Source organism: Aythya ferina (genome assembly GCF_964211825.1).
Source record: "Aythya ferina genome assembly, chromosome: 14".
Classification (NCBI taxonomy): Eukaryota; Metazoa; Chordata; class Aves; order Anseriformes; family Anatidae; genus Aythya; species Aythya ferina.
In genome coordinates, this window is record NC_140312.1 from 19,713,920 (window position 1) to 19,741,707 (window position 27,788).

Below are 27,788 nucleotides of genomic sequence, written 5' to 3' on the forward strand. Positions count from 1 at the left end.
CATTGGCTGGTCATGGTTCGTTCACCCAGGGTGAAAGCAATAAGTACCTGGCAGTCAGGGAGAAGCCTAGGTAATGAAAGAGCCGAGGAACAGGCTCATTTCTTCTGCTTCATTTGAATGGTTGAGAGCAGCTGTCCTTTGTGTCCCACTGGCTTGAAGCAGTAGGGAATATTTGCAAAGTCACCTTGAGCTGCTGCTGAGCTCCCAAAATGTGGCCATGTGCTTTCTGTTATGCTGACAGCTGAAGTGTGTGGCAGAGCAAGGGCTGCAGATCCACCACAGTTCGTCAGCCCCTTTAAACACTGAGCAGATATGTCACTTTAAATCTGAAATTGGTTTTGCTGCTTTTATTGTTTTTACTACATACAATTAAGTATACATGTATATTGATTATTGCAAGTAGTAAGTTGTACCCATCCCTCCAGTCCAGGATGCTTCAAAAATGTAGTGGTCGTGCAGGAAGAGCACTAGAATCTGAGCCCATTGGGAACTGTGCTGGGAGCTGCACTGTATGTGGGATGTTTGCTGCCAGCCGTGCACTGCCCCACGTACAGCCCCACTGTGGATTCAGCCCCGTGCCGCTCCAGCCAAGTTCCCCACCTTCCAGTCCTTGGAAGAGGCAAAGGAAAGCAAGGCCATGGAAATAATGAAGGGAGTGGCTCTTTACACAGACATTATTACTGTTCCTACAACAACTCCTTGAGAAGACCGGGTGCATCTGCTGAGTCCCTTTCCCAAGGCCATTTGTGATGTTAAATGAGTTTCATTCCTTACCTGTCAAATTTTATTTTATTTATGCTAAGTGTTCTTATTTTCAGTTATTTATCTTGTGTGAACTCACCAGGCAAACTATTCTCATTTTACTGGGAGTGTTGAGGGCACCGCATATCATTTGTAAACCCTCTAAGTGGAGACCAGCAGCAATGTGGACCATGGTCTGGAAGCCAGCAGCTGTTGCAGATTTTCTTATATTTGTGTTAATCCTTCTTTACAAGATGTGCATGTGCTATGGAATTGCTTTAGTAGGTATGCCGGGGAAGCCAAGGCACTTGGCAGGTACCTGGAATTAGAGGACATTTTAAACAACGTTTAACTTTTCCTTTCCCCCTCAGTTCTGACTTTTTTTGGCTTTTTTTTCCCTGTGGACCATTACCTATGTGAACCATTCATTTTGTTCATGTTTGCCATTTTGTCCTTTCAGTTGGTTTTATACTGTAGAAGTACATGAGATGGAAAAGATTTACTTAGTGAAACAATAAAGCAATATTTTCTTGCTGTACTAATAATGTATTTGACAAGTTGCCTCCAATTACAGTTTAACATTCCCTTGGAAAAAAAAAAATCTTCTCCCCCTTCTGTTTTGAGCCTAGTTCTGTACACAACATAGACATTAAAAAATAGTCAGTAAAAGACTAAGCTCACAAGACGAACAAATGGCGATGTACCGTGACTTGAAGATATATCTCTAGATTTGAGGCTGGCTCTCTTAACGTCAAAGCAACTAGCCAAAGTTAAGCTGCACTGTGTAATTCAAACTCCATTTAATAGTGTTGTTGTTTTTGTTTTGTTTTGGTTTGGTTTGGTTTGGTTTTTTTTGTGGTCTCTTACATGTGTGTGGTAAAACAAATATGTTTGCAGTTAGGGCAAGATGACATTGTCCTCAATCCCCCATTATATAGCTGTTCTCAAACATATCCCTTCCAAAGTAAAATAAAGATTTACCATCAATCATACCATAGGAAATATTTGTCAGAATTGACTTTTTTCCTCTCCAAAAATTAAAAAGTGGAAAAGAAAGCACCACATCTTTTCTGAATTAAAATAAATAAATAAATAAATAAATAAAACTTTTTTTGTGAAATGAATTTTAGTTGCAGAAAAACAGCAATTAAGTCTTTCAAATAAGTTCTTAATAGGTTTTCTTCAGAAAAGCTTACAGAAAAAAAAAATGTACCATATCCTACCCAGCAGAAATCTGTTTGAGTCTTACTGATATTTGAAAAGTAATAGTGCTCACAGTTTTAACATCTCCTGTAGCATGTGGATTTGTCTGGGAATCCTTTCAGGCACTAGGCTTGCTCAGTGGGAACTCTTCTTTGGTCTTTCCCAGACTCAGGCTTTTACCAAGTACTGAAGCAAAACCAGCCTCTCCCTCAAAATGAAGATAAATGATTTCTCTGGTGAGTTCCCACAGATTTCTGCAGATTTTGTGAACTGTGCCCTGTACCCAGAGGCTGCACTCCCACTGGTCTCACCTCTATCAAGGAGAGGAGAAGCATGCAACAAAATGTTGCTGGCATTTTTAGGTGAGAGATTTTCTCTGCAAGATTCACAGTCTCAGTGCCAGAGACCTGAGGAATAGCTAGTATTTTTGAACACTTCCAATTTGAAGTGATACCAGCAGCTGAAACCCCACTGTAAAGAAACAGCAGTAGATGTTAGTGCCTTGTAACCCATGAATCAAATCTTGGGAATAACAAAATAAGAGACACCAGTGGATTTTACTCCCCTCTTTTGAGGTAAAATACAACCTTCTAGGATCTGCCTGGCCCTTCCTGAGACCAAAGCACAGAAGCAGAGGATGTACAGTCCTTAACTGAGCAACTGCTGGAGAAATATTTCATAAATAAAGAAAAGGTTTAACCTGTCCCACTGAATCTGGTTAGTGAGTTGGCCCAGATAAGACTGAGAACAATGTTTCACAAAGCTGGCAATGCATTCACGTGCGGGAATTTGGTACTGTGCACTTGGGTCTCATGGGCAGGGATAAATTTGATGGGGAGGGTGGTAGGCAAACAAAGAGGATGTTTCTCAAAACCGAGATTGGGTATCCAGTGCCTGGCAGGCGGGTGGGAGCAGGGAACTAGGGCAGAGGGAGGAAAAGCTGGCCTTACACAGGTTTGGAGCCCTTATTTTTCAACCCCAGAAATGGTCTTGCTACCCTTTCCATCTCCATCAACTCACACTGCACTCGAAAAAACCCCAAATCCCACTTGAACTCTCACTCCAAACCCTTGAGGGAAGGAGCCATCAATGGGTGCTGAGGGAAGGGTCTGTGCTAGTGCTTGGCCACATGCTGCCGTTGGGTCAGGGCAGGGCACTTGCTGTGCCCAGCTTGCAGCAAGTCCAGGCGCTGCAAGCAGCTGGTAGCTGTTGTCTTGGCCTGATCCAGCTGCATCACTGATGTGCCTGTCCTGCGGGTGTTGAAACTCAGACTCTCAATCCTAGGATGCAAACAGATATTGCACCATGGAAAGCCATATAGCATTGGAAAGTTAACAAACTCCTTCATTAAAGACTCTGCAAAGAGGAGGGTGCTTTGGCAATATGCAGCATGGCCTTTGTTAAGGTCAAATGAGTCACAATCGCTGTAGGTAGCAATTTATTTGGCATTACCTGTCACTTACTCACCAGACTTGCAAAGGAACTTTGAAATGCTGAAAATGAGAAAGGGGGAGCCATTTAGCTAACACTCTTGTGTGAACAGTGCTTTGACCTATTGCAGGTAGGCTGTTACCGTTCTAGCACAATGGCCATCATGATAGAAAGAAAATGCCAGACATATTAAAAGGTGTCCAGGCTTCTGGAAAATGACTTTAATCCCACAGGCTAGATTTTGACTTGTGGCACAGCTATGAGTAATGGACTGCACTGCTGCCAGCACAGCCCCTGGGTACATGGTGATTCAAAGTTATCCTTACAATCCAAGTTCAAACGCAGCTTTAATTTGTGCAAGGTACAGAGATGATATCTTAAAATCCAGGTAGCTGTTAGAGTCAGCCCTTTATAAGACTGAGGAGTTTATTGCTGCAGCAAAATCCCTAGTCAACTTGTAAATTATTGTCAGTATGATTTTGCACCATCAAATTAACAGCTGACACACACACATCAATTAGGAAGTGATAAACTGTAAATTAAATGTATCACTTGCAAGAGAAGGCATAATAAATCTGTCAAGCTATTAAGCTTGTCCACAAACAGAACCAAAACTGAGACAGTTTTCTCTGTAGCCAAGGACTCTTCACTGCAACTGAAGTATGGGAGTGTCACAAATACACAGCTGCTTATAAACTGAACCCTATGGTCTTTGTCTCTGAGAAAACAAGTGAACAAATGTTTTCAGGAGGAAGATACCTGTTCAGTGCCAGTTTAAATTCCTACAAATAGGATTGAAAAGAAAAAAAAAATCTGCAGTGTGATTTCCAGAAAGGGCAGCTAGCTGAGAAATAGGCATATGCATGAAGAACAGCTGCTTACTTTGGGGAAGAGGAAAGTGTCTGGTTGTTGTCTGATCTTCTGCAAGGATTGAAGATGCTGCACAGCCTCACCTCTCTTCTGTTCTGTTTCCTTCTTCAGTTTGACAATATCTGCCAGTTGTGATTCCTCAATGGATTGAATGCCACTGAGGATCTTCTCTTTCTCATTTATCTGTCTTCATCTCTTTGAACAGCTTTTGCAGCTGAGAAGTCCCTCTTTTTGTATTGGTCTAAATGAACAGATAACAAAATGGTGAAGTGGCTCAGGAGCTCAACACTTCAGCTTTGAGCCTATTAATTAGGCATGTCTCTGATCTTTACACTGGCTTTAGAAAGAAGCCTAAAATAAGTGTTTGTTTAGACTATTGGTTTAAGCAGAGAGGTATGAATATTATCCTGCTATAGTAACAATATCAGACAAAATTCAGCTAGCAATGTGAGAACTGTATTGGTAAGCACTGAAAAGCCCACTTTATTTATTTTTGTATACTTTTATTTAAAGGATAGAAAACTGTAAAATATATATAATGTTATGTACAAACTGTAAAGTGCAAATAACTGAAGTCAACCACAAAAAAATGGTGTAGTATCCCAGCTGGTTCTTTCTATGGAGCTATTGGGAGGTCATGAGAAACTTGACTTCTGGTAGTTTACTATATCAGTGTTTTCCCTACTTTGGATGGTACCTCTTCCTATTTATCTATTTCTCTAATTGTAGTTATAGTCCAAGAAGCTAGGCATCAAGATGACACTTGAATTTTCCTCCTGATTTGATTGCTGTTCTAGCTAGAAATTTTGATGTTCCTTGCTTAACATATTTATTCTATAGGTCTAATAATAATAATAGTCAGTATTTTTCATAAGGAGCATTCTTCCTAATGAATTAATTATTGTGAGTGAGCCATGCTAGATCCTGAGACCTTAATAAATGTAAGTGAAAATGCAGTAGAGTTGTGGGCTATTGATTTTACTGTTCCCCAGGGGGTTGAGATGGGATGAGGAAGGCAGCCCACAGCAGCGCAGTCAGCGGAGGTCACCTGCTGCCAGTCAGCCTTGCACAGGCAGTCTTTGTCTGCTCCTAACACAGCCACATCACCCCTGTACAGCCCTGGCTTGAAACTGCTGTCACAAAGCAGTCCCAAGACCACCACCAGCTGCACAGACCCATATTGGGCTATGCCTGATAATTTTATCAATTATTGGAGTATCTTTGCAGGTGCATCTCCCAGAACAACTTGCTGAAGATGGCATCCACTGATTTCTTAGACCATCACTTATTTCTTAGAAAACACAGAGGGAAGATGCTCTGAATTAGCTGTGACCTGGGCTCAAACCTTGAGCTGATTCTCATTTCGCTGAAGCTTCCCAAGGGCGATAGCTAGAGTATTTTTATGTTCCCACAGCTGATTCATAGTGCAAGACAGGACATCCTAGTAGGAGGAAAAAGGAGCACTGAACTTTGTAACATGGAAGCAGCATGAGTAGTTTTAAAACAAACTGGCCATTCATGGAGGTGGTAAAATGGCAAGTGTACTTTTTACCTGTCTGCTTTCTTCAGCACCAGTGTCTTTACAGTGAGCTCTACAATAAACTGTGTTTACTTGCCTCCTCATAAAGATAGGGCATAAATGCAAAACCAATATAATTCTTGAAGTCTTTCAAGTCAGTGTTTAATTTTTATGTGCAACTTTGTATGTGGTAGGTTAATAGATAAATAACATTCAATTTGAATAAGTAAATTTCACTTTAAATGAATAAATCAGAGTTTATCCATTTAAATTCTGTTCCTGCTGATCTTCGTGTGTGCTTAATGTGATCCAAATCCTTGGTTTTCATATCTGTCAGCATTTGTGGCATCTGAGGATAAGGTGATAAGCAACCATCTTTTCAGATCAGCAGAATACTGATACTTACTCACCCAGCTGTTTATTTTAAAAGATATCACAGTCAGTGAGTGCTATTATAATGTATGATAGCAGATTTCAGGGGTGATGTTAGAGCTCGTTCTTCAGGGATGAGACAGTCTGGATATTGCAGCCTGGCTTTGGTGCCTTGGATTCTGGTTGCTCCTCACCTGCCTCTAGTAGTGTTTTCATACCTCCAGCACCCATTAATGGCCTCAACAGGCACACATGCCAGATTCGAATGCCTCTTGAACAAAAATGGTATCAGAAAGTTCAGGTTTTCCACAAAATATTTGTCATAGCTGGAAAGTTTTAGCTTTTGAAAAAATTGAAGCCAAATAATCAAATCTAACTAAGGCTCCTTGCACCAAAAACCTTTTGCAAACCTCATCCCATTTCCCATTGGTGGCCAGAAACGTCTCCACGCTGCTGCACAGCTGGAAGTCCTCATGCAGCTCCAGGATGGGCCCAGCTGGACCTGACGCAGAGGGCTGGGGTATGGGGCCTGGGGCTGCTTCTGGGCACCGAGCGCCTCCTGGATGCACTGCTCACAGAAGCTGTGACCACAGTTGCGTGACACAGGGCTCCTGTACAGGCAGATGGGACAGCAGAGTTCCTCCTCCAGGCTGCAACACTTTCTATGTTCTTCCTTAGCTTTTGCCGTGGCCACGCTGACGTGTTTGTCCACCCGTCAGAAATGAAACCGAAAGCCTGGAGGCTGCCAGCCCAGCCTCCTGTGCTGTGAGGGAAGGCCGGCAGCTGCCCTGCTCCATGCTCCTTCCGGGCCAGGGAGGCTTCTGCAGACGTGGCCTGGGACCGACATTTCACCTGCCACCCTCTGCCCAGGTGAACCTGGGATGGGCCGAATCTGGGCCTGTCTGGCGTAGGCCTGGAGTTTCCCGTTTTGTCATGTTCATAGCAGCTGAACGCACCCCCCTGGAAGTAAAAAAGGGAGAACCCAGGGTAAAGTTTTATCCTGGGAGTTGTTGAGGCTGCTCTCCTACCTCCATCTGGCTGGCAGAGGTTCTGAAAGGCACGCTAGGGTAGGAACATCCCTGTGCTGTGCTGCCAGCCTTGTTCTCCTCACATTGCACTTGTATCTCCGAAAAGTTGTCAGAGCATCACAGAGCTGGACACAACCAGTGCAGCTGCATTCAGGAGAAGGGGGCCTCTGAGACACACCTCTACCCATGTGGTTTTCCATATCATTTTGGTGTATACCATGCTTAAGGCAAAAAGGAGTCACTTTCTTCTGAGACTGAACAGGGCTTGTTTTTAGCATGTGTAAAACCCCAGTGTTGCTCAAGGTCCTTCACTTTCCCTGCCAGAGTGGAGGGCTCCTTCCTGGACCTCCTCAAGCAAACACCCTGTCTGAAGTCTGAAGCAGCAGAGCTACTGGCAGCAGGCAGGAATATCACCTCATCCTCTCCAAGGTGTCTGGACAATCCTAAAAACAAGCCAATCCAGACCCCACATGGCACAGACTGAAGGCACTGGATTTTTCCTCTCTATTGCTTCCTTTACTGTGAGACTTTGCACAGGTGAGGACAATATTAAAACTGATGCAAGAAGCAGACAAGCAACACACCAGAGAGCTCACAGGGGCCAGGGGCTGAGAGCGTCAGAGACCACAGGTAGCCAAGGATCCTTGCTTGGGGTCTCTGCTTGTCTCCCAGGCTGGCCATGCTCTTGCTGTGCAGGACAGGGCGAGGAGGTGGAGGTGCATTAGGGCAGAGAAAACATTGCTGCTTGTGAGTGCTGCAGCAGTTAGTGTTGTGCCATATGCTTCTTAATAAACTAGATTACCATTGAGTTTTGCAAACTATGTTACTTTAATAACATCCATCCACCACAGCAATCTATACAGCTGAACTAAAGTACAACTTCACAATATTTTCATCATGATTATCAAAAGTAAGAAGTAAGATAGGAGTTCCTGCAGCAAGCCACAGCATGCTGAAAATCTGAGGAGAAACATGTAGAGGTAGGTTTTCATTTTCTCATTCTCTCTCTCGATTCAGCCCATTGCTGCTGAAGACTAGAACCTGATTATAACTTGGGGACAGGCTGGCCACTCACAGGCCCAGCCCAAAGCCCAGTTTCTGTTGTGCCAAGGTAGGAGAGCCCATACAGCAGCAGCCCTGATACATAGAGAAACAAAGCTTAAAAGGCAAGACAGACCTGCTCCCACATCTCTACCGGAGTCTCAGGGAGCCGCTAGAGATGCTGAAGCCAGCATGGACAGGATAGTTTGCAGGGATGTTTGCCATCTGTATGAGCTGATGTCTCTTAGCAAGGACTCTAGTCTTGATGTTATAAAATAACACTGTATTTCTTCTGCAGTCCAGCTCTACCCTGACTGTGCTGATAGCTGTAGTAGTAGCCTTTTCTGTGATCTTCGTATTATCTAGGAACACACTGAGATTACTGCCATACATTTGCAGGTAGCAATGAAAACACTGATGAGTGACCCCCAGCTTCCAGTGCCTTGCACAGCTGATGTCAGCCTCCCACAAGTGCCAGCCCTCTGAGAAGCTCTGGGTGCTGTGCACAGGCAGGAGACCCCTCACTCTGTACATTGATATTTGTTGCTGCATCTAGAGGTTTGCAGTGAGTTCATATTCACTTATGTAGAATATACCCATGCAAGATGGTGCAAAAATCAGATGTTCATGAACTATATAAAAAAAAAAAAAAAAAAAAGTGAAAACAGTATTTCTAAAATACAGTATTTCTGCTGATGAAAAAAAACTTGAGCTTATCCAAGTTATTAGAAGTATATATAAATTGAAAACACCTTCTGCACCTCTGTCAACTACTCCTATGAAGTGAAAAACACAGTTCAAGATATGCTGATATTTCACAATTTTAACACATCTTTTGCTTTTTGTTTCCAACTAGAGTAACTCCTAGATTTTAGTTTTCATCATTATCCTGCACAGTTTCATTATGCATTTTAAAAAACTCCCCGGATTAAATTTCACACACAGGAGCTGTATGAACAGTAGCACAGCCATTTTATAAATGGTTATTTGCTTAGTACAATGTGAAGCCACTTTATAGAACTTTCAAAACTTCTTAGCATAAACCTTCACAAGCAGTTAATTCTGCCCTCAGGAATTTACTAAATGTTCTTATTCAAACAAATAATACATTTCAATATTGTGACATTTTCTGCCCTGGAACAGAAACAATGGCAGTGACTTGGGCAACTAACTAAAACTGCTTGAATGGGATAGGCAATTACAAAACCATGGATCCATAGCTTTCTAGCCAGAACAGTTCCGGACAATGCTTACAGGGACCACAATGACAGTCTGGGAGTGGCGATGCTGTGCTTCTTCATCTGCCGTGGCTGTACACACGGTGGGTTGGTTAGGTCTGCACATTGCCCACTACCACACACAACCTGCATAAACCTTTCCACCCCAGCTGTTGCTGGGTCCTGACTGCAGGCTCACTGTCAGCAAGGATAACATGAGGTCACGATGGCATGGGAACCAGATTTTTTTTAATTCAGTTAGGCAAGCATCTCACTGTGTACAGTACCAAGACTGTACACAGCATAGAAGAGTAGACTTATTTACATAGAAATAATGTATTGTTTACATTTTAAGACAAACTCCACCTGCTGCTGCTGAGTGCTCACCTTTCCTTGTGCTTTGAATTAAAGTTACACAACCTACTTTGATGCTACTGACAGAAGAGGTGTTGCTATTCTCTTCCATTCATCCTCCTAGAAAATTCCTGGGACCTCTGCACCTCTTTACCTACAGACCATTTTAACAGGGTGCATTCAAATCATATATCAAAGCACTGAGGCTCAGCACAAGCTCCTCTTTTATGCATATATATGCAAAAGCCAAATACAGCGTTACTAATCAGTTCTAGATATTCAGTGTATTGCTGTTTTGTTACAGTCCTTTCTCAAATATGTTTTGTTGACTTCTCCATCTTCCCTCTCACTTACTGAACTGGTCACTTACCAGGTGATGCTTCCAGTGAGAGCTTCATGACCAAGACGAATTGCTGGAAAAGTGTTAGAATAGCCTCTTTTGTTGATTCATCTAAAACAATAGGTGGCTTTGGCAGTTTTACAGCAGCTTCTTCAGGAACTGGCCTCCTTATCCTAAAATATGCAGTAAAACATCAGAAGAGCAGCAAGTCATGGGAAGACCATTCACAATCCCATCCCTGAGCCAACAACTCAGGCAAGCAGAGGGCAATGTAATGTGGAGGATGACTCAGAATAGAAGCTCATCTGTCCTTTGCGTGACCATGCAAGGACCTAAATATTCAAGAATTGCCCTCAGAGTTGGTCTCAAGAACAGGTGCTGATGGGTGGAGGTTCACACATGACCTCAATTAAAATTCTGGTGCTATCTCTGATGAAGTCAGGCATATTGTGTGTGCAGTCAGCGTGCTGAAGAGGTGACCAGTACAAGCCCAGGGCCTGCTGTGTGTGCAAAATATGCCAGCAGCCCAGGACTGACGGAGGATCAGCCATCAGCAGCAGAGTGAAATGCAATAATAGACCATCCAGAGAGGAGCTTACCTGGCTTGTATCTCTGTCAAACCCTGCAGAAGATATTTTGAAAGCAGAATTAGTATAGTGCAAGCAAAGGCCAACTCAAGAGCTGCAGTATCACTGGGAAGGGAGCGGCTGTTAGGTACCTCAGTGAAAAGTAGTGGGTCTTTCTGATCTCTCAGAGCCTCCATCTCCTGTATATCATGGCTGGTCACATCCTTCCTCTCTTTGTATGTTTGTATCTGTGCCTGAATTTGAGAAAGCTGTTGCTCCTCACCATGACTGAGGGTTTCCAGGAGCTCTCCTTTTCTGCTACCCAGCTGCTTATACATTTCATCAAAGAGATTCTCCAGCCGATTCCTTCGCAAACTCCCCGCAGCCTTTTAAGAAAACATTTTCAAAGCTGTTAGGGACAGAATCTTACATTTTCCTTGAGAACTCTGACTCAGAAGAGAGCCTGCTCATTTCTGTTCTTAAGGAAGTATTCCTACTTTTTCCACATGGCAACATACCAACCCCAGCTCCTCTCTGCTTGGATTTCCAGTGCTGGGAAGTTCACTGCTCTCAGCAGGACCAGAATTGTATTGCAGATGAAAAAGCAGCAGTTCTTGCAGGAAGCTTGCTCAAAGCTTTCCCCTATACATATCTTTCCTTTTTCTGCACTGGTATTTTTCTATGGATCCATTGCCTTTTGTCCTTTTAAGGAAGGGTGAGGAAAAACATTTTATCTGCTTACTGCCTCCACCAAGCTGCCTTCAGTGTTGGCAAACAGCTACACTGCCACAAACAGGACACTGCCAATGGGTACAGTTCTGCCTTCAGACTAGAAAGGAACATTTGCCTTGCCTGGGGCCAGAAGTTCCAATCCCATCATTTCCACTGTTGGAAGAAGTCAAATACCAATTCTGCCTAAGCAGAATGAAGTAAAATTTGGAGATCTGTATTAAACTTCCTGTTCCTTCAGAGTTTTTAGATTCACAGGCTGACCTAATAGGATTCCTCTAAAGAGGATTTAAATCACTATAAAGTTGTCTCCGTCTTTCCCCTAAATATTTTATGGTCTGCAATTGGAAGAAGGCTGGAAAAAAAAAAAAAAAACCTACCACCACCAAACAGGAGGCATGGACTCAACAACAGCTTTCAAGCTTAAAGATCCTTTGTAAACTGAAAATGTATTTCTCAGTCTGATAAGAAATTTGTTCTCCAGACCCCCACAAGGAAGAAACCTTGAAAATACCTGAGAAACCACCCAGGAACTAAGAAACACTGGGATCCATGATCAGGGGAAGACAGAAAGAAAACCTTATCTAATCAGCTACAAGCATAAACCATCCCCTAAGTAATATGGAATCAGGGAACAAACCTTTACTTCCTTCTTTTATTTCAGCAGGTTTTCTAAGCTTCTATTCACTGCAGCTTCATATTTTTTCACTGATTGCAGAGTTTTAGGAAAATCATTCTGTGAAAATAACCAGATGAACAGGACAGACATACATGCACCAGACCAGCAATTTTGTGGAAATGGGTTAAGCTAAACCTGTTGAAAGTTTGTTCACTGCATGCTCTCAACACAAACCAATGCAGAAAGCTTTTACTGGAAGATTTTGTCCCTGAAGAAAAAACATGATTCTGAGTGCGGGAAAGATATTTTCAAAACAAAAACTGCTCATGTGCGAGAGACACACAGAAAGCTACTTTTATTGGTGGCCGATTCCTTTCTGTTACTCCGCCATTAATTTCTGTTGCACAAATGCAATGCAGGATGATTTTCCTGTTTGAAAATGAAACAAGAACTAAAAGCAAAGCCACAAGCACTCATTTCCACCAGTCTGGCTCCTCAGGATGGGAAGAAAGGGTTTATATACACTTGTTTTACATCCCAAGAGGCAAGCCCAGAGTCAGTCTGAGGCAAAACCAGACCCCCAAGAAGGGGGCTTCGCCCCAACCTGAGCCTGCACACCTGAAGCTGAGGAGGTTTCATCCCTGTGCTGCAGGCATCTCTCCATGCCACAGACAACACAGTCTGAACACCCCCTTTCCAGGCAGCTGTCCTGGTAGCCTCTTACCTGCACTTGGCCAAAAGCCTCTTCCACACTGATGATCTTGTGTATCTGGTGGGAGCTGGTGACACAGCACAGTACGCAGATGCAGACTGAGTCTGTCACATGGTAGCACTCCAGCAGCTTGCCATGCTGGGGGCATCTCCTCTCTGCACAAACATCAACATCACAGGGCTCCACCAGGACGTGGTCTTTCAGGGAAGCCTTTGTGCTGTGCTTGTCCAGGTGGGCTTGGCACAGGGACGTCTCTCAGCTCAGGTGGCTCTGCACCATTGGCAGGGGCTTCTCAAGGCAGAAATCACATGACCTTCTCGTTTTGGTGGCCCGAATTTTCTCTCATCTCTTCACATTGCACTTTATGCTTTTCTTCCTCTCCACGAGTGCTGTCTTTCTGCAGAAATGTCCATTCTGTCACACGTTTTGCCTTCCTCTTTCCCTAGTACTGTTTCTCCATGTAGCTCATAAGCTGGGCTGAAAAGTTCAAGGCTTTCCTTTTCCTGTCTTCTGAGAAGCTTTGACTACTACTGTCAGTTACTGTCCTACTGTCAGTAACAGCATCCTAGCAAAAGCTGTCCCTGTGAGACCCTTCTGGCAGAGCCCTTTGTGTCCAAGGTGTCTGCAAAGGCTGGTGGTAGTGGGCTGCTCTTGGCTGCTCCTGGATTCCTGAGGTCTTGTGAAAGATGTATTGCTCTAACCAAGACTTCTGAGCCAGTGCCCAGGCAATGTTTTTGTGCTTGATTAAATGCCCTGAGGAGAAAGTTATTTTAATTATTTTTCAGGAATTTATTTTATAAACCTCTTCCTGATGATATTCACTTCTTGGTCCTATCTGTCGCTGCACCTGCTGGGGAGGGGCACAATCCAAACCACAGAGGGCAAGTTCCTTATTAGCTTGCTGCCCATTGCCTGCTCCCTAATGCTTTCTTATGGCCTTGGCCCACCTAATGCTTCAGAGATTTTCTGTTCTGTTTCTTCTTATTGCCAAGCATCGTGTGTCCTTTACTATTATTTTTATCTCCTCCATGGGGTCTGTGGTTTCACCCTGCAGTACTGCTGATCGCTTTTCCCCAGCTGTGTCAGACACGACGAACACTGCATTCAGTGTTCACCTGGCCTTGCTGTCCGCTTCCCCCAGAATGCAGAAAACTACTGCCTTCTGTTGCCTTTCCTCACCTCCAGTGTGGCAGAACTTGCATTTGCAAATGCTGCCCTTCGTACCTATGGCACCAGCTGACTGCCACATTGCTGCATGCACCTTGAACCAAAAGACCTGGTACTTCTCTGCGTGGAGCCCAAGAGGGCTACATTAGGGTTTGCTCCCTGCAGGAGCCCGTGGGTGTTTTGTGGCCGCTGTGGGTTTCTCACTGCACCCTGCAGGCTGAGACAAGCTGGGGCTCCCCATGGCTGCTGTGCACGCTGCTGGGCATGCTGCCTTCAGTCGGACTGGCCAGAAGTCTTGTTTCTTTACCCTTGATTAATTAAAGTTATTAATCCTTTCATTGAAGATGAAAGCCAGAAGGTGCTGGAAGCTGCAGGTAATGACCACTGTAAATAATCTGCTGCTATCTCCTGAGCCATTTGCAGACAGCCTGCGTGGCATAATGGTGTGCTCCCTCAGCCAAACAGGCTTTTTAGTTCTTCCCTTTGGACTCTGTTCCCCTTGGCCATGGCAATGACAGTCCAGGCCCTTGTTTCTTGTCTGTCTCCCAGATCAGCCATGCGTGGAAACATGAGCCAGGCTGGCTGCGGGAGAAATGCTTTTGTACAGGGCGCTTTGGTGACGCAATGCCTTATCCCACCATTCTGTAGGAAGCCTCCTCCTGCACCTGCAGCCCACACCTTTGTGGGGAGTTTGCTGCTGACGGGGGAAGGCCTGATGTTAATTTCCCAGGTTAGATTTTCAGTGTTCCAGCTTGAAACACTGCAACCCAGCAGCTCTTCACAAAGTCCCTCATTTTCTCAAGGCTGTGTCCCTGGGTTTGTACCAGCTCACAGTGTGCAGTGAGGTGACCGGCTCTGCCTAACTGTGACAAGAGGCAGCTTCCGTGTCTCCCTTCTTCCTGGAGGGAGGGCTAAACTCAGTAGCAGGGTACAGCTAACATCACAAGAGAGCAATAGCTTAGTTGCCAGCTGGGTTCATTTTTCCACATAATTTTGAAATAAAAATTCAGAGATGGTTGGATTTGACTGATTGCAGAAACCCAGCAGAAGAAAACTGGACTTGTGTTTCCCAGACGTGAGTGTGAAGGACTGAGGATGCTTCCTGAGCCACGTCCCTTCCTCCACTGCCATAGCATCCAATGGAGAGCCCCCAGCACATGGGGACCACACGAGTTTGCTGTTCTCTTTGGACAGCTGAGTTACTGCCTGGACCTGAAACAAATGCCTCGCAGTGATGACTGGAGATGGTGCTGATGACAAAAGGGCTTTAACCCTAGAGTTTTTCCATTTAGCAGTAGTGAGCTGAATCCTTTCCCTGCCTCTCTCCAGGCAGATGCTGATATCTTGCAAACCCACTGACATGAAGACTCCTTCTGATAGAAAACCAGCATGAGCAGATAAGGAGTGTGCCAAGCTGCAGGTAAACCTAATCCCTCTCTGTGCCCTTCTCCAGCAGGCTCTGCATGGGCAGCGAATCCTCAGTGCTTCAGGGTACTACCGAGAGCCTGGAGCATTGTATACTCCCTTTTTGGCAGGATCAGGTCCTGAGCATGTACGCAGTGCCACAATTTCCCTCTAAAATCATAGGATCATAAGATCACAGAATCCTTTAGGTGTTGGTGGTGGGGAGGTCTCTCCCCTCTTCTCTGCAGGCTGGTGCCCAACGAAGGGCAGCTTCCTGCATGTCTGAGCTCTCTGCCCAGCTGCAATTTCTTCAGTGCTCAGTGCACATGGGGTCCTTGTGGCTGCCAAACTGAAAGGGAAGCAGAGATGCTCAGACATGCAGAGAGCCCCAGAAGGTCTGCAGGAGAGTTCCACCTGCACCTCACCCACTGCAGCTGCTGCACAGCCATTGTGGCTTGCCTGGGGCAGGTCTGCTCCTGCTACAAAGCTCACCAAGGGCTGCTCAGCCCATGCCAAGTGCAGCCCCTTGTGCAACGCAAGCAGCCAGAGCCTGCAGATGAAGGGAGCAAGACACCCTCACTCTGGCTTGGCAGCGGGGTGGGGAGTTGAGGAGGGGATCTGTTGGGGAGTGGTGTCTTACCTGCTGGAGGCTGCTGAGAGACACAAGGGATCCAAGTCTGAGTCTGAAGAGGTACTTGGAGGTACCGACCAAGTATGGAAAAATAAAATGTATCCAGCCAAGGACTGACGAGAAGAGAAAGAGGGAACAGAGATTGTAGAACCCAAAACTGGTAGCATCTAGAGTAAGCTCTGCACCAGCTCCTAAAGATGTACAGTGAGCACAGAAGGCAGGAGCTGTGTGGAGAGAGCAAAGCTGGGCAGGAAGAGCAACAGCAAGCTGGGAGGAAGTGCCTGCAAGCGAGCCAGGCAGCTGCTGCAGGCAGAGAGGTCGGTGCCGCTGGGCGAGTGGGCAGATGTCCCTGAGCTGGCAGGAGGCAGACACCAAACCTTTCCCCACTCCTCCCTGCAAAGGCACCTGCCAGACCTGGCCAGGGAGCTGGGATGGAGAAATGCTGGGAGTGGGCAAGTGCACATTACATTACATGAAGCCTCCAGAGCTCCTGCCCAGGACCTTGGGCGGTGCTAAGTGCTGACACTGGAGAGCGGGAAGCTCTGAGCTGGTGGCAGCCCTGCATTGGGCTCTGCAGCTGGGACAGCCCCATCCCGGCACAGCCAGCCCCGCAGAGCCAGGGCATGTTAGGCACCAGATGCTGCTGCCCAAGGCACGGATAGATGCTGAAACTAAAAGGGCAGCCCAGGACAGCTGATCAGACAGTGAAATGAATCCCAGGCAGCAGCAGTGGTGCTTCCCAGCACCCCAGGCCCAGTGCTTTGAGACCGGGGGCAGTTGTACTTGCACAGCTTGACCCGAGGCAGAGGCTGCTGGCACCGGGCAGCACGACGGAGCTGACTGCTTACCCAGCAGCGTGGCAGCACTGTGAAGCCTCCAGCGATGCTTGTTCCCTCCCCACCTTCATCCTGGGTGGCTGAAGGGGCTGCTCTCTGCTCTTCTCACTGAGCTGCTGCTTTCCCACTAACGGCAATCCCTGCACTCCTCCACTTCGGGTGTGAGCACCTGGCGCCCAGTCCCTGTGTTCTCGTGTCCCTTGCCCTTGGCACTTCTGAGACCAACCAGCTTCAAACCACACATTTGCTCCATCACACGGGTATCCTCCAGGTGCTGGCACGGAGCCAACAGACCCCCGTGAGGGGGATGCTGTTGAAGGTCAGTCATTTAGAAGATGCTGAAGATGCTCCCTCTTGGACCAAGGGGCAGCCGTCATCTCACCCAGCCCAGCTCTGCCTGCAGCTGGGGGCATGGCCACGCTACCCTTGTTGCCCATGCTGCCGGCCAGCCAAGGGCAGCAGCAGCAGTTGTCCCTACACCCAAAAGCCAGCTCTTGACTTCTTTTCTCCTACTGTAAAGCATGCTGAGCCTGGTCCAGGACATAAGGCCGCTTCTGTTTATCCAGGGTGAGCAGGCATGCAAGCTACAACCAGAGCAGCGCCCAGGCTTGTGAAAAGTTGTTTTAGCAGAAAGTTATGCCCAAAGGATGAACTGCCCTGGTATTGTGGCTTTTGGTATCTTTTTTTCAAATGGATGAAACTAATTGTTGGTCTAACAGAGCTGCATCGTGGATTTAGCTATGTATTCACGAGCAGCTCCCCACAACCCTTAGGTCTGCTTGCAAGATACTACAGAACAAACAGCACCAGCCCTTGGTCCCTGGGAGCGCTGGGGTCAGGACAAGCGCTGACCATGGGTGGGTCCTTCCTGTGCCCCCTCCTCAGCCATACCCAGCCTCCTCCAGCCCCAACCTGGCCACCCAGCCACAGCTTTCCATCAGCTCCTCGGCTTTTCATCTGTCCCGGCACTGGCCCAGCCTTAGCAAAACGCTCACACAGGGACCATGGCCCTGTGGCCAGTGCACCGTGTGCTGCGCTGCACCCTGACATCCTGCTGCCAGCCGGCCACAAGCGCATTGTGCAGTGCGAAACGCCTCCTCCAGAGCGGGTTTGCACCGGTATCCGAAGCACCAGCAGCACAGACTCGTTACTCTTTTTTTTTTTTTTTTTTTTTCTCCCAGTTTATAGTATATATGTTATTGTTTATTTATAGGCAGATCACTTCACTATTTACAGTACATGAGCGTAGAGATTCTACAGTCTTTGTGATGTAAACAAGTAACTCCACAGCAGGGGAGTCTGGAAAAAGAAGCCAGTTCTGAAGTATTTACACAATTTAAAATAGAACTTTTATACCCACCGGATAGATATAGATAATACATTGAGCGATTTGGTTAAATTATCTATGAAACTATAGAATCTGACAATGTAAAAATACAAGAAAACGTTCTCTCGTTTTAGAAGGTAGACAGTTAAATCACACTAGAAATAAATCTCTTTTTTAAAAATAATAACAATAATAATAAAGGAAAGGCATAAGAATTCATGCCATCTTTTAAGATTAAAGTATATTACATAAATAAGGACACAATGGAACGGAATGAGGGAAAAAAATTAAGTGAAATATAAAAAACCGCTACCAATTAAAAAAAAAGAAAACATATTAAAAACTAGATTCTTAATCGCAAAGGGATCAATTCTGCCACTTTTGCTTACCCTGCAAGTAGAAAATCACAGAGTTTAGTAGTACTTACTCAGCGTGAGGAAGGAGGCAGAATTGGCCCCTAGTAATTATAAGCAGTGTCCTTTTATTCAACAAAAAAAAAAAAAAAGAAAAAAGAAAAAGAAGGAAAGAAAAGAAAAAGAGAGTTTAGCTTTTATTATAAATAACAAAGCAGATGTGCCCCTTTTTAGGTGAAATTCTTGCACCTTTCTCAAGAAATGCATCAGTTTAACCTTTCTCTCTCACACATGCATACACACACTCCCTGCCCCGTCAGTGTGCGCTGGGTTTGGCTCTGCTCAGTAATGCCCTGGCCGTGCCATCCCTGGCTGCGGCTTGAGGAGGGACGAGGAATGTGGCCCAAAGGCTGCATTTGGTTCTCTATTGCTTCAGATTGTCAGGGACGGGCTAAGATAGAACAGAAAGGATTTCAGGGCTCTCTATGAACAATGATGTAGCTCGGTATTCAGTGTAACTCCAAAAAGAAAGAAAAATACAAGAAAAAAAATAAAAAAAGAAAAAAAAAATGGCTGGTCTGTAATGCTCCTTCGCATGGACCAGTGCTGAAACCAGACATTTGGACTGTAATGTGGTGGCTGAGCTGCTGTTTCCATAGGGAAGACGTGCAGCCCAGCAAGCTGCGCTGGGCAGAAGTTGGGATAAAACTTTCCTTTGGGGCAGCATTGAACCTGACACCAGGGATTGTCCTCTGCATTCAGCCCAGACATTCAGAATCATTTGCTCCTTTCCTACGGAGCCCCAGGATTCTGCCAGATTCCAGCCAGGAAACCTGGTATCCCACCATGAACAATGAGATTTTATGGGGAACTCTGTGCAAAAAAAGCGAACAGGCATTTTATCACCAGACCCTTCATATTTAGCGTTTCCCCACAGTACTTACAGGCAACTATCAGGGGACATTCTATAGTTATATACTTTTTTTAAAAAAATAGATCTCCTCAATACTTATTGCCTACCATAATATACCCTTTTGCTCCCAGTTCCTTTTGGATTGGGGCTCCTACCTGTGGGCAGGGCTGGGCCCCAGTGGTGAGGGGAGCCAGGTTCCCTTCCCTGCATCCAGCCCCCCCAGGCAGGGGGGGCTCTCACCCACCCCTGCCCAGCCCCCCATGCCCCTAGAGCACTGCGAGCTAATGAAAGCTTTCTACTAAAAAAATAAAAATAAAAGTCAAGTGGGAACTTACTTTCAACCATTAACCCCGCGAGAGCAATTCTGGACCCAGCAGGCAGTCACACCTGTGCTTCTTTAAGCTGAGATATGCCCTCTGCACTCACCAGGTCCTAAAGGCAGGGGTGGGCAGCGTGCCCCTCCAGGCTCTGCTGCTGCTGCAGCGAGGGGCGGGCGGCCACAGGGAGGGTGCCTTGGCCCTGCGTGGCACATCCTGAGCACCTCTGTGCGTATTGCATCAGTGCAGGAGACATTTCTCAAGGGAGGAGGGAAAAAGAGCTGTCAAAATTTAAAGGGGGGGGGAGGGAAAACCCCAAACAACAACAAAAATCCATTTATAGGCTTCAGGCAACACGAAGACCACTTATTGCATCTCTTCCTATCCTAAGACTGCGGTACTGATTGGCTCTGTGCATTACAAGACCTCCCTGCTTGGGAGTGCTGTACCCGCTGCACAAGAGCTCTGCGATGGTGGCGGGCTGCTGGCCAGCACGGGAAGCCACAGGAAAGCTATGTCCAATTGCAGATTGGGTACACAGAAACCAACGCTGGCGAAGCGCCTGAGGGCTGCCCTGGGAGAGGGTTCCTCATGGCCCGGGCAGCCCTCGCTGCGCTTGCCCCTTCCCCTCCACCACGCTTGATGCATCCTCCAGCTGGGAGCGGCCTGGGGCTCGGTCCCACCGCGGCTGAGCAAGGAGATGGAAGAATTCCACTTGGCATTTTTTTTTCCTTATTTTTTTTTGATTGATTGTTTTCTGAAAAACATCAGCACAGCACAGGACAGTACTACCCACCCTAAATGTGTCGCTATATACATTCTACGTAAGCTCTATAGCAATCACATGTAAACATCATTGTTGTGAGGAAATACTAGGACAGAAAAAGGCAAAGCTACAATGAGGCAATTGCCAATAGCAGATGCTCAGTCTCGGCCAGGGTTACTCACATATGCTAAGTCGGGGTGGAGGTGGGGGGAGCCTATAGCAGGAGAGACAGTGATCCTTGCTACTGCTCTGGGCTGAGACCGAAGTGGCACAAGGACAGCGACTGGCACCGGCAGCAGATTTGGGAGCTGCCGTTCAACCCACTGGGGCTGTCCCACTGCCTCACCAGTTGCTGTTGGAACCGCAGGTTCCACAAGAGCAGCATGAAATAACCAAGTAATGATGCTGGTGTCGCTGCTGGAACCCCTTCTCCTGCCAGAGATCAGTGTGGGCTGTCAGGGGTGCAAACATGCCCATGGAGCCAAGGGCCGTGTCGGCAGGGTATGGATTTCTGGAACTGAACCTCATGCAATTTTGGAGGCGCTAGTCATACTCCCTGCAGGATGAAATGGTGTCCGCATGGAGGAATGAGAATAAAATCCCTAAGTCACATACAGGGGAAACCCCAGAAGACTCTAATCTATCTATTGGCATAGTTAAGGCTATAATATTCTATCTACATACAATGGCTGAATCCCTAGTGGTCTCTGTGTCTGGGGAGTAAATGGAGATGATGGAGATGGCTTGAGAAGCCAGCAAGATTTCCTTTCCCTCTGGGAAATGGTGCCTCTGGCCTGCTCTTGGTTGGGGCTCCTTCACCCAGGGGTGGGGGCTCTCCTCCTCCCACCTCTCCCAGAGGCAGGGGGCAAGCTTGCAAGCAAATTTGGCGGGGATGCTGCTTGAGCATGCCTTACATCCAGCGCTGCCAGGAGGCCTGAGGGCCCTGGCGAGAGGCAGGGGGGACGGCACGAGTGGCGGCAGGCCAGCCGGGAGCCGCAAACACACAGCAAAGCCATGACACTTCCTTCACACTGCTGGGCATGAGCTGGGCTGAGGGGGCACAGGCAACGGCAGAGAGCGTGCCGTGCCGACAGGGGGGTGCGGGTCCGCATTGCCAACGAGGTGCTAGGTGAGCATATGGCTTATCAGACACCGGCCAGAGGACAGGCAGAGACAAGAAGGATCCTCATGCCCCGCTCCCTCCACGGGCGCCCCAGGCCTATCAGGGCAGGGCCGCAGCGATGATGGCCGGCAGGCAGCAGAGCCGCAGGCCACCCGGCAGCGGTTCAATGCTGCCTCTTTCCACCACCCCTTTCCCTCGCACCTGTGGGCTGCCAGCTCCATGGCAGGAGCGGCCCACGGGCCTCTGAGCGGGCCTGCTTGGCAGCTGGGTGCCAGGGGCTCGCCCCCCAGTGAGGAAAATGGCTTTGTCAGCAGTGGGGGAGCCCCGCGTGCAGAGGGCCCCAGCGCACTGCTGGGGAGGCCGGCGCTTCTGTGGCTGAATGCTGGCTCTGTGACTCTGCTCTGACCCCCCATTTGCTCAGTGGCAAGTGCCTCATTACAGTGCATAGTTAAAAATCAAGGAAGCGGTACAATAAATCTGAATTACAGTACATCTGAGCCATAAATACATTTTTTTTAAGTATATACTTTTTTTTTCTTCCTTTTCTATTAAAAATTAGTTTATAATCCTGATTCTATTCACAATTAACAATTTCATCATCACACACTACGGACAAAAAATGTTATGGTGAACACAGCTGCAACTTTACGGTGGGAGCGTGGGGTCGGGGCCGGGGCGGGGAGGGGGCAGGGGCTTCAAGGCTCACCCTAAAACAACCAGTCAGAAGCGGGGAGGCTAATGTGTGGCAGTGAGACATCAACACCATGGGGACTCACAGACAGAAGCAGCTTTGTTCAATGTAAACATCAATTGAAAGGGACAGCAGTCTCTCTCTCGCGCGTGCGTGCTCTCGCTCTCTCGCTCTCTCTCGCTTGTCATAGACTGAATAATTTCTTTGAAAACGTAAACATATTGGAAGTGCCTTGACTGAGGTATTGAGGTATTCCTCCAGGGTTAAGGCTGTTACCGATGCAGGCTGAGCTGGGCCTCCTGCAGCAAGCTGTCAAAATCCATGGTCTCGTACTTGCTTTTCACCGGTGCCAGGGAGGACTCCTCCGCGCTGCAATCTGGGGACAGCAGGGACACAGGACAGCATGGTGAGGGATGGCAGGAGGCGGGCAGGGGCACAAGGCGCACTGTGTGCTCCCCGTGCCCGCGCACGGTGTCACGAAGCCCCGGCCACCCCGGCAGTGCTTGCAGGTGATGGCTTTGCTGAGCATTCCCTGAGCTGTGTGCCTGCCCTGGCCTCCTCCTGGGAAGGCACCGATGTTGTCCCATGTCCAAGAACAATATAAAATGGGAAAACGTGCTGTTTCTCCCCATTGAAAAGGAGCAAACTGCTGTTTGGCAGAGGGGCTCTCACCGCTCAGGTCAGAGGGCAGAGATGCCCACTCCCACATTCACAAAAATTGCCAGACCCAGGTGAATTCTGAGCTGCTGAAACACGGCACTTCCCACATGAGCAGCCAGGTCGTGGCAAGCGTGGGTGTCTGCCTGTAGAGCTCCCCAGCTCTTGCATCAGAAGCTGAACAAAGAGTGCCATCACAAAGCCTGTGAAATCTAGCAAATGCCAGAAATAAGACCGCCTAATTGAACAGCAGCTCAACCCCTTTGTGTGTATATTTTTGATAGAGCTGTTAATGGCATGGCTGTATTTCACTTCTTCCTGTAGGCTCTCTGTCTCAACCTGTGCACAGGGCAAGCAGGATTTAGGAACAAACCATGCCATGTAGTCAGGGGCAACTGTTTTCTCGCAGAAACCAGGGGGTGAGGACCTGGGAGCAGTGCTGGGGGTTCCCCTGCAGCTCTGCCCTCCCCACAGTGCTGCACAACTGACATTTTTGTCACAGGGTGCTTGCTGGTTCTTACCTCCTCAGAGCCCAGAATGGCATATCCTAGCTTACTACATGGATAATGAGCATTTGCACCCACAGCCAAAGTCAGAGAGAACGCTGCTCTGTGCACATGAAATATTGTCAGGTGCTAAGAGACCAGGCAGTACTTGTGTCAGACTTAGCACCTAGAGGTAAATGAAGACTTAGGGCTTTATTTTCTGGGCATGTAGTGGGCTGCCTTATCTTATGCATGAAGTGGGAAAACAGAACCACTTCGCCGCCTGCAGAGGGTGCAAAACTGAAAGCGTGGTGTTCATGAAACACCTGACGATCACAGTGATGAGGGCCAAGTGACACCCCGATCACATTTCTCTTTCAAGACCAGCATAGGATTTCACTCCTGTCCATTATCGAAGGCTGAGAGACAAGGTTGAGTGAGCCCTGGATAAGTTAGCGAGGCAGACCTGTGGAGAGCAGTGTGTGCTAGCAGAAATCCACGTGACACCAGAGTTACTGTAACTGCAGCGCATCTCAATGTCTTCATTTTGGATGAAAAGTACACATGCAATGCTGAGTAATCTGTCCTGTGGAGCAGCAAACAACCCAGATCACCTCTTGGGCTAATGAGCTGTTGTTGACCGCTTTCTCTAACCATGGGGAAGGGAGTTCTCAGCTGGAAAGCGTCCAGAACCGTGCAGAAATGCAGCTGGGAAACAATGGGCTGTGCCTCCGCTGAAACCCAAAGGCTCTGGGGTAGGATGCTACGCTTCGCAGCCAACATGCTCTGGATCCTCACGCAAGCTGCTTTCCTTCTCTCCCCGCAGTGCCCAAAGCCATCCAGCTAGGCTGGGCTAAGCTGGGAGCAGCTGTGTGAGCCATACAGAGCAGGTGGGCTTTTGCTGCAGGCTGAAAAAAGCTTTTAGATCCTCGCGTGTAACGTACTGTTACTGTGCCATGCTGATGAACAGGATGCTTCCAAGGAAGCCTTCTTACCCAAGTCAGCGTATCTGGTCCAGAAGAAGTGCCCGAGGCCACCAGAGCTGAGCTGGAAGGAAGGCTCGTTCCTCTTCCTTAGTGAGGTGCCGTTCTTCAGAGATAAGGCAGCGTGCTCTGAATACCGGTAGGTGATGAAGCCATATTTATCCCCCCTGAGCAACCAAAGAAAGAAGCAGAGATGCATCAGGCTCCACAACCCTGCTCACACAGCTCTGTCCTGTGCCCTGCCACCATTCTGCCGCCCACCCCTGCACCCATGGGGTGGGCTGGGGCAGTGCAGGCTTCACTCCCCCAGCACTGCCCTGTCACTGTCACTCCTAGAGCTGAGGTAGAGGTGACCACACGCCCCACGAGCCCAGCATCTCGCCACCCACCTGTTAGTCCTGGACAGGACCTGGCACTCCACGATCTCACCAAACACCTCAAAGCGTTTCTTCAGCTCGCTGGAGCTCATGTTGCTGGAGAGGTTCCTGATGTACACCACCCGGCCTTCCCCCTGCCAGCACCAAGCGAGAGGTCTCAGGCTCCCGACACGCGCCTCCAGCACTGCCCATGGGTGCTGGACACGTGGGGTGCCCAGGAGCCCTCCGCCCTGGCTGCACAGCACTGCCCAGCCCCCAGCCCGTTGCTGTCACGGCCAAGTTAAAGCAGCCACACACCCCTTCCTCCCCTGTCAATGCCTCCCGTGTCCCTGCAGCCTTTGTACCTTATCCCAATGAAGTCACCAGGAAACATTCCTGAGAACTTATGGAGGACAAATTCAACTGTGCTGCAGGTGAAAAATGCCAGATGGGCAGACGTGAGCATGTATGTGTGGACATGGCAGCGGAGAAGAGCTATTTCCCTGCACACGCAGCCCCATGCCACTGTACATGCCGCACCCGTGCTGCCCCTGCAGCAGTGCTGGTGGCTGCACAGCTCCAGGGATTCCCCAGCTTGCTGCCCCAGCTGCCAGTTCCGCGGATGCGCCGGGCATTTCTGTGCCAAGGACTCTGTATTGCCAATTGCAGATTGCTTCCACTTTGCTTTAGCTTTGCTCTCTCCCACAGTCATGTCCCTGTTTAACACTGGCCTCACACCAAGGGATGCTGAAGCCAGGGCTAATGCTCCACCGCTGCTTTTCTGGAGCAGGGCACTACTGAGGGCTGCGGGTTGCTTTGTCCCAGTGCGCATGCAGGTGCCGGCGGGAGGGAGCGGCTGCTGCCCCCGGGGCCAGCGCTGCTCCCTGCTCACTTACGATGGCCTTTTCCCGTTTCTTCTCCAGCTGGCCCCGGCTCCCACTGCCACCTTGACACTGTTCACCATTCTCACACCTGTGGAGCACGAGAGACGAGGTCAGCCCCAAAAGGGGAACCTGCAGGGAACGCTTCAGCCAGCAAAAGGGAGGTGAGGCAGAGGGTTTCTGCAGAGGCAGGCAAGTGCCTGGCAAATATTGGGAGATGAGGTCATGCAAAGAGCTTCGAGCTTCTATGGGCCACATCATCTCTCTTGCACCTGCTATGATACTGGAAAGCCCATTCCTTGATGCCAGAAGCAGTCCCTAGCCAATGTGTGCCCTTCTCACAAATGGCTCCAGCCCCTGTCAGTTGCTCCCAGCATGATGGAAACCCACAGCTACTTCCCCAGATGCTGCTTTCTCTGGCCTTGGCTGATGTTTTTGGCAGCTGCTGCTGTAGTACCAATTATTTCGATGGATTTTCTTTAACTAATTAGCATCTTTATACTCAGACCAGAGAGAGCCAGTGCTGTCATGCAGTGCCTTTGGACAGAACTGGGAGCGGGGTCCACCCGGGTTCCCACACCACCTCCCAGCAGCAGCAAGGGAGGGGACAGCCACCATGCCATGCCAGGACCGTCCCCTGCAGTGGCCAAAAGCAGGTCTCTAAAAGATAGTGTGCCCCCAGAGCTGCTGCAAGCTTCCATCCCCTCTGCTGCCCACCCATACCTGAAGGTGCGTCTGCTGGTGGGGGATCGGGACCGGCAGCACGAAGACCCCGAGCTGGACCTGCTCCGGGAACAGTAATGCAAACTGGTCCTGGAAAGGGGGTTTCTCCGCAAGCACAGCTTGGTATCCAATGGGCTGTCACAGTGCTCTTCCTCCTCCTCGTCCTCCTCCTCCTCCACCGGGGAGCCGCTCTCACTGCAGCTGTCATCAAAGACAGTGTCATACTTGGGGGTCTTGCAGAAGGCCATATCCTCGCTATCAAGAGCACTGTCCAGGAAGCCAAAGTGCTTCGTTAAGCTGGCTCTGATCTCCTGGTCTCGCAGCTGCTTGACACCATCCTTCCACACCATCTCGCCACCCGCCTCCTTGCTGCTGAGGTCCAGCCCCTGGTAGTGTGCGTCCGGGACCCTCCTCTTGTGCTCCATCTCCATCTGGCCCGGGGGCTCCCATGACTTGAGCACCTTCCTCTGCAGGGTGGCCTCCGGCTTCAGCACCTGGCAGTAGTCATGGTCCCCAAAGGAGCATGAGAAGGGCCGCTTGAGCATGCCCGGCTGCTCGGCGGCACGGCTCAGGTGGGCCAAGAGCTCTGTCCTCTCGGGCTGCTTCTTCAGGGTTTTCTGGGAGGCTCCTGTGTCCCCTGTGCTCCCGGCCCCAGGGCTGGGGGCCATGCTGTCCTCGTCGCCAGCCTCCTGGGGGATATCTGGCTTGTACAGGTCCTCCTCGGCGGGCTTGTACGGCGGAGTGGTGGGCGGCGTGAGACCTGAAACCCGAGTGAACAAACAACAGGAGTCAGCTCTGCCCTCCATCACAATTCATCCAATCCCAATGCCTGAGCTGCACCGACACTGCAAGGCAGGGAGGCTGCTCAGCCTCCGCCACCCTACCCACCCACTGGCACTTTGGGGAAAAAGAAGGATGCCTCATCCCCAAGGGGACCCGTCAATTCTCCCTTCCCTCCTGGCCTCCCTCCAAGCAGCAGCCCCTCCAAACAGCCTCCTCACTCCCAAATGCTTTCCCCAGTGCCCATGACGCAGCCCGTGAGCTGCTCATGGTGCTCCAGCACGAAACCAGCACACAGAAAGTGCTCCTGCACCATGGGATGAAGCAGTGGCTTCAAGATTTCCCATCCCAGGGAGAAATGAGAACATTAAGAGCCTGTCCTACCTGCTGTCCCACACAGCTCCACGGTCAGCATTGGCTCAAAGTTTCTCTTCCCAAAGGTCGGGTCACTGAAAGGAGAGGGAAAGTGTGTAGGTGAACACAGAAAATTAAAAAAAAAAGGAAGCTGATAAAAACGCTGCATACAAATGAACCCTCCCAGCATGCCTAGTGCCTGACAGAGATGGGGGCGAGCAGCATGCCCTCGCCACCACCACAGCAGGGATGAGCCTCAGTGAGGTCACCGGGCACGTCCACCCTGGCACCAACGCTCG

The 27,788-nt window shown here is 48.6% G+C and overlaps 2 protein-coding genes and 1 pseudogene across 3 annotated transcripts in view; all 3 read right to left on the bottom strand.

Moving 5' to 3' along the window:
• Nucleotides 1-3,646: 3,646 nt before the first annotated feature.
• LOC311444400 lies at nt 3,647-13,991 on the bottom strand (annotated as a pseudogene). The gene is made up of 4 exons: nt 13,858-13,991; nt 12,590-13,055; nt 6,989-7,096; nt 3,647-4,486 (listed from the first exon to the last, which is right to left on the bottom strand). The product of its transcript is annotated as an uncharacterized misc_RNA (transcript).
• Nucleotides 7,969-12,590, bottom strand: LOC311444677 (uncharacterized protein). The gene is made up of 4 exons (XM_084535984.1): nt 10,835-12,590; nt 10,716-10,738; nt 10,147-10,289; nt 7,969-8,837 (listed from the first exon to the last, which is right to left on the bottom strand). Exons 1-4 carry the CDS (start codon nt 11,018-11,020, stop codon nt 8,758-8,760), a joined length of 432 nt encoding a protein of 143 aa, XP_084392110.1. The 5' UTR covers nt 11,021-12,590; the 3' UTR covers nt 7,969-8,757.
• A 3,970-nt stretch (nt 13,992-17,961) lies between the features above and the next one.
• PPARGC1B (PPARG coactivator 1 beta) overlaps nt 17,962-27,788 on the bottom strand; it is a 44,173-nt gene continuing 34,346 nt past the window's right edge. The window contains exons 7-12 of the mRNA XM_084535983.1: nt 27,520-27,584; nt 26,356-27,115; nt 25,648-25,723; nt 24,785-24,906; nt 24,408-24,562; nt 17,962-22,646 (exon numbers count right to left, since the gene is read on the bottom strand). Coding sequence (XP_084392109.1) covers nt 22,543-22,646; nt 24,408-24,562; nt 24,785-24,906; nt 25,648-25,723; nt 26,356-27,115; nt 27,520-27,584 — 1,282 coding nt within the window. The 3' untranslated portion in view covers nt 17,962-22,542. The remainder of the gene's footprint in view (nt 22,647-24,407; nt 24,563-24,784; nt 24,907-25,647; nt 25,724-26,355; nt 27,116-27,519; nt 27,585-27,788) is intronic.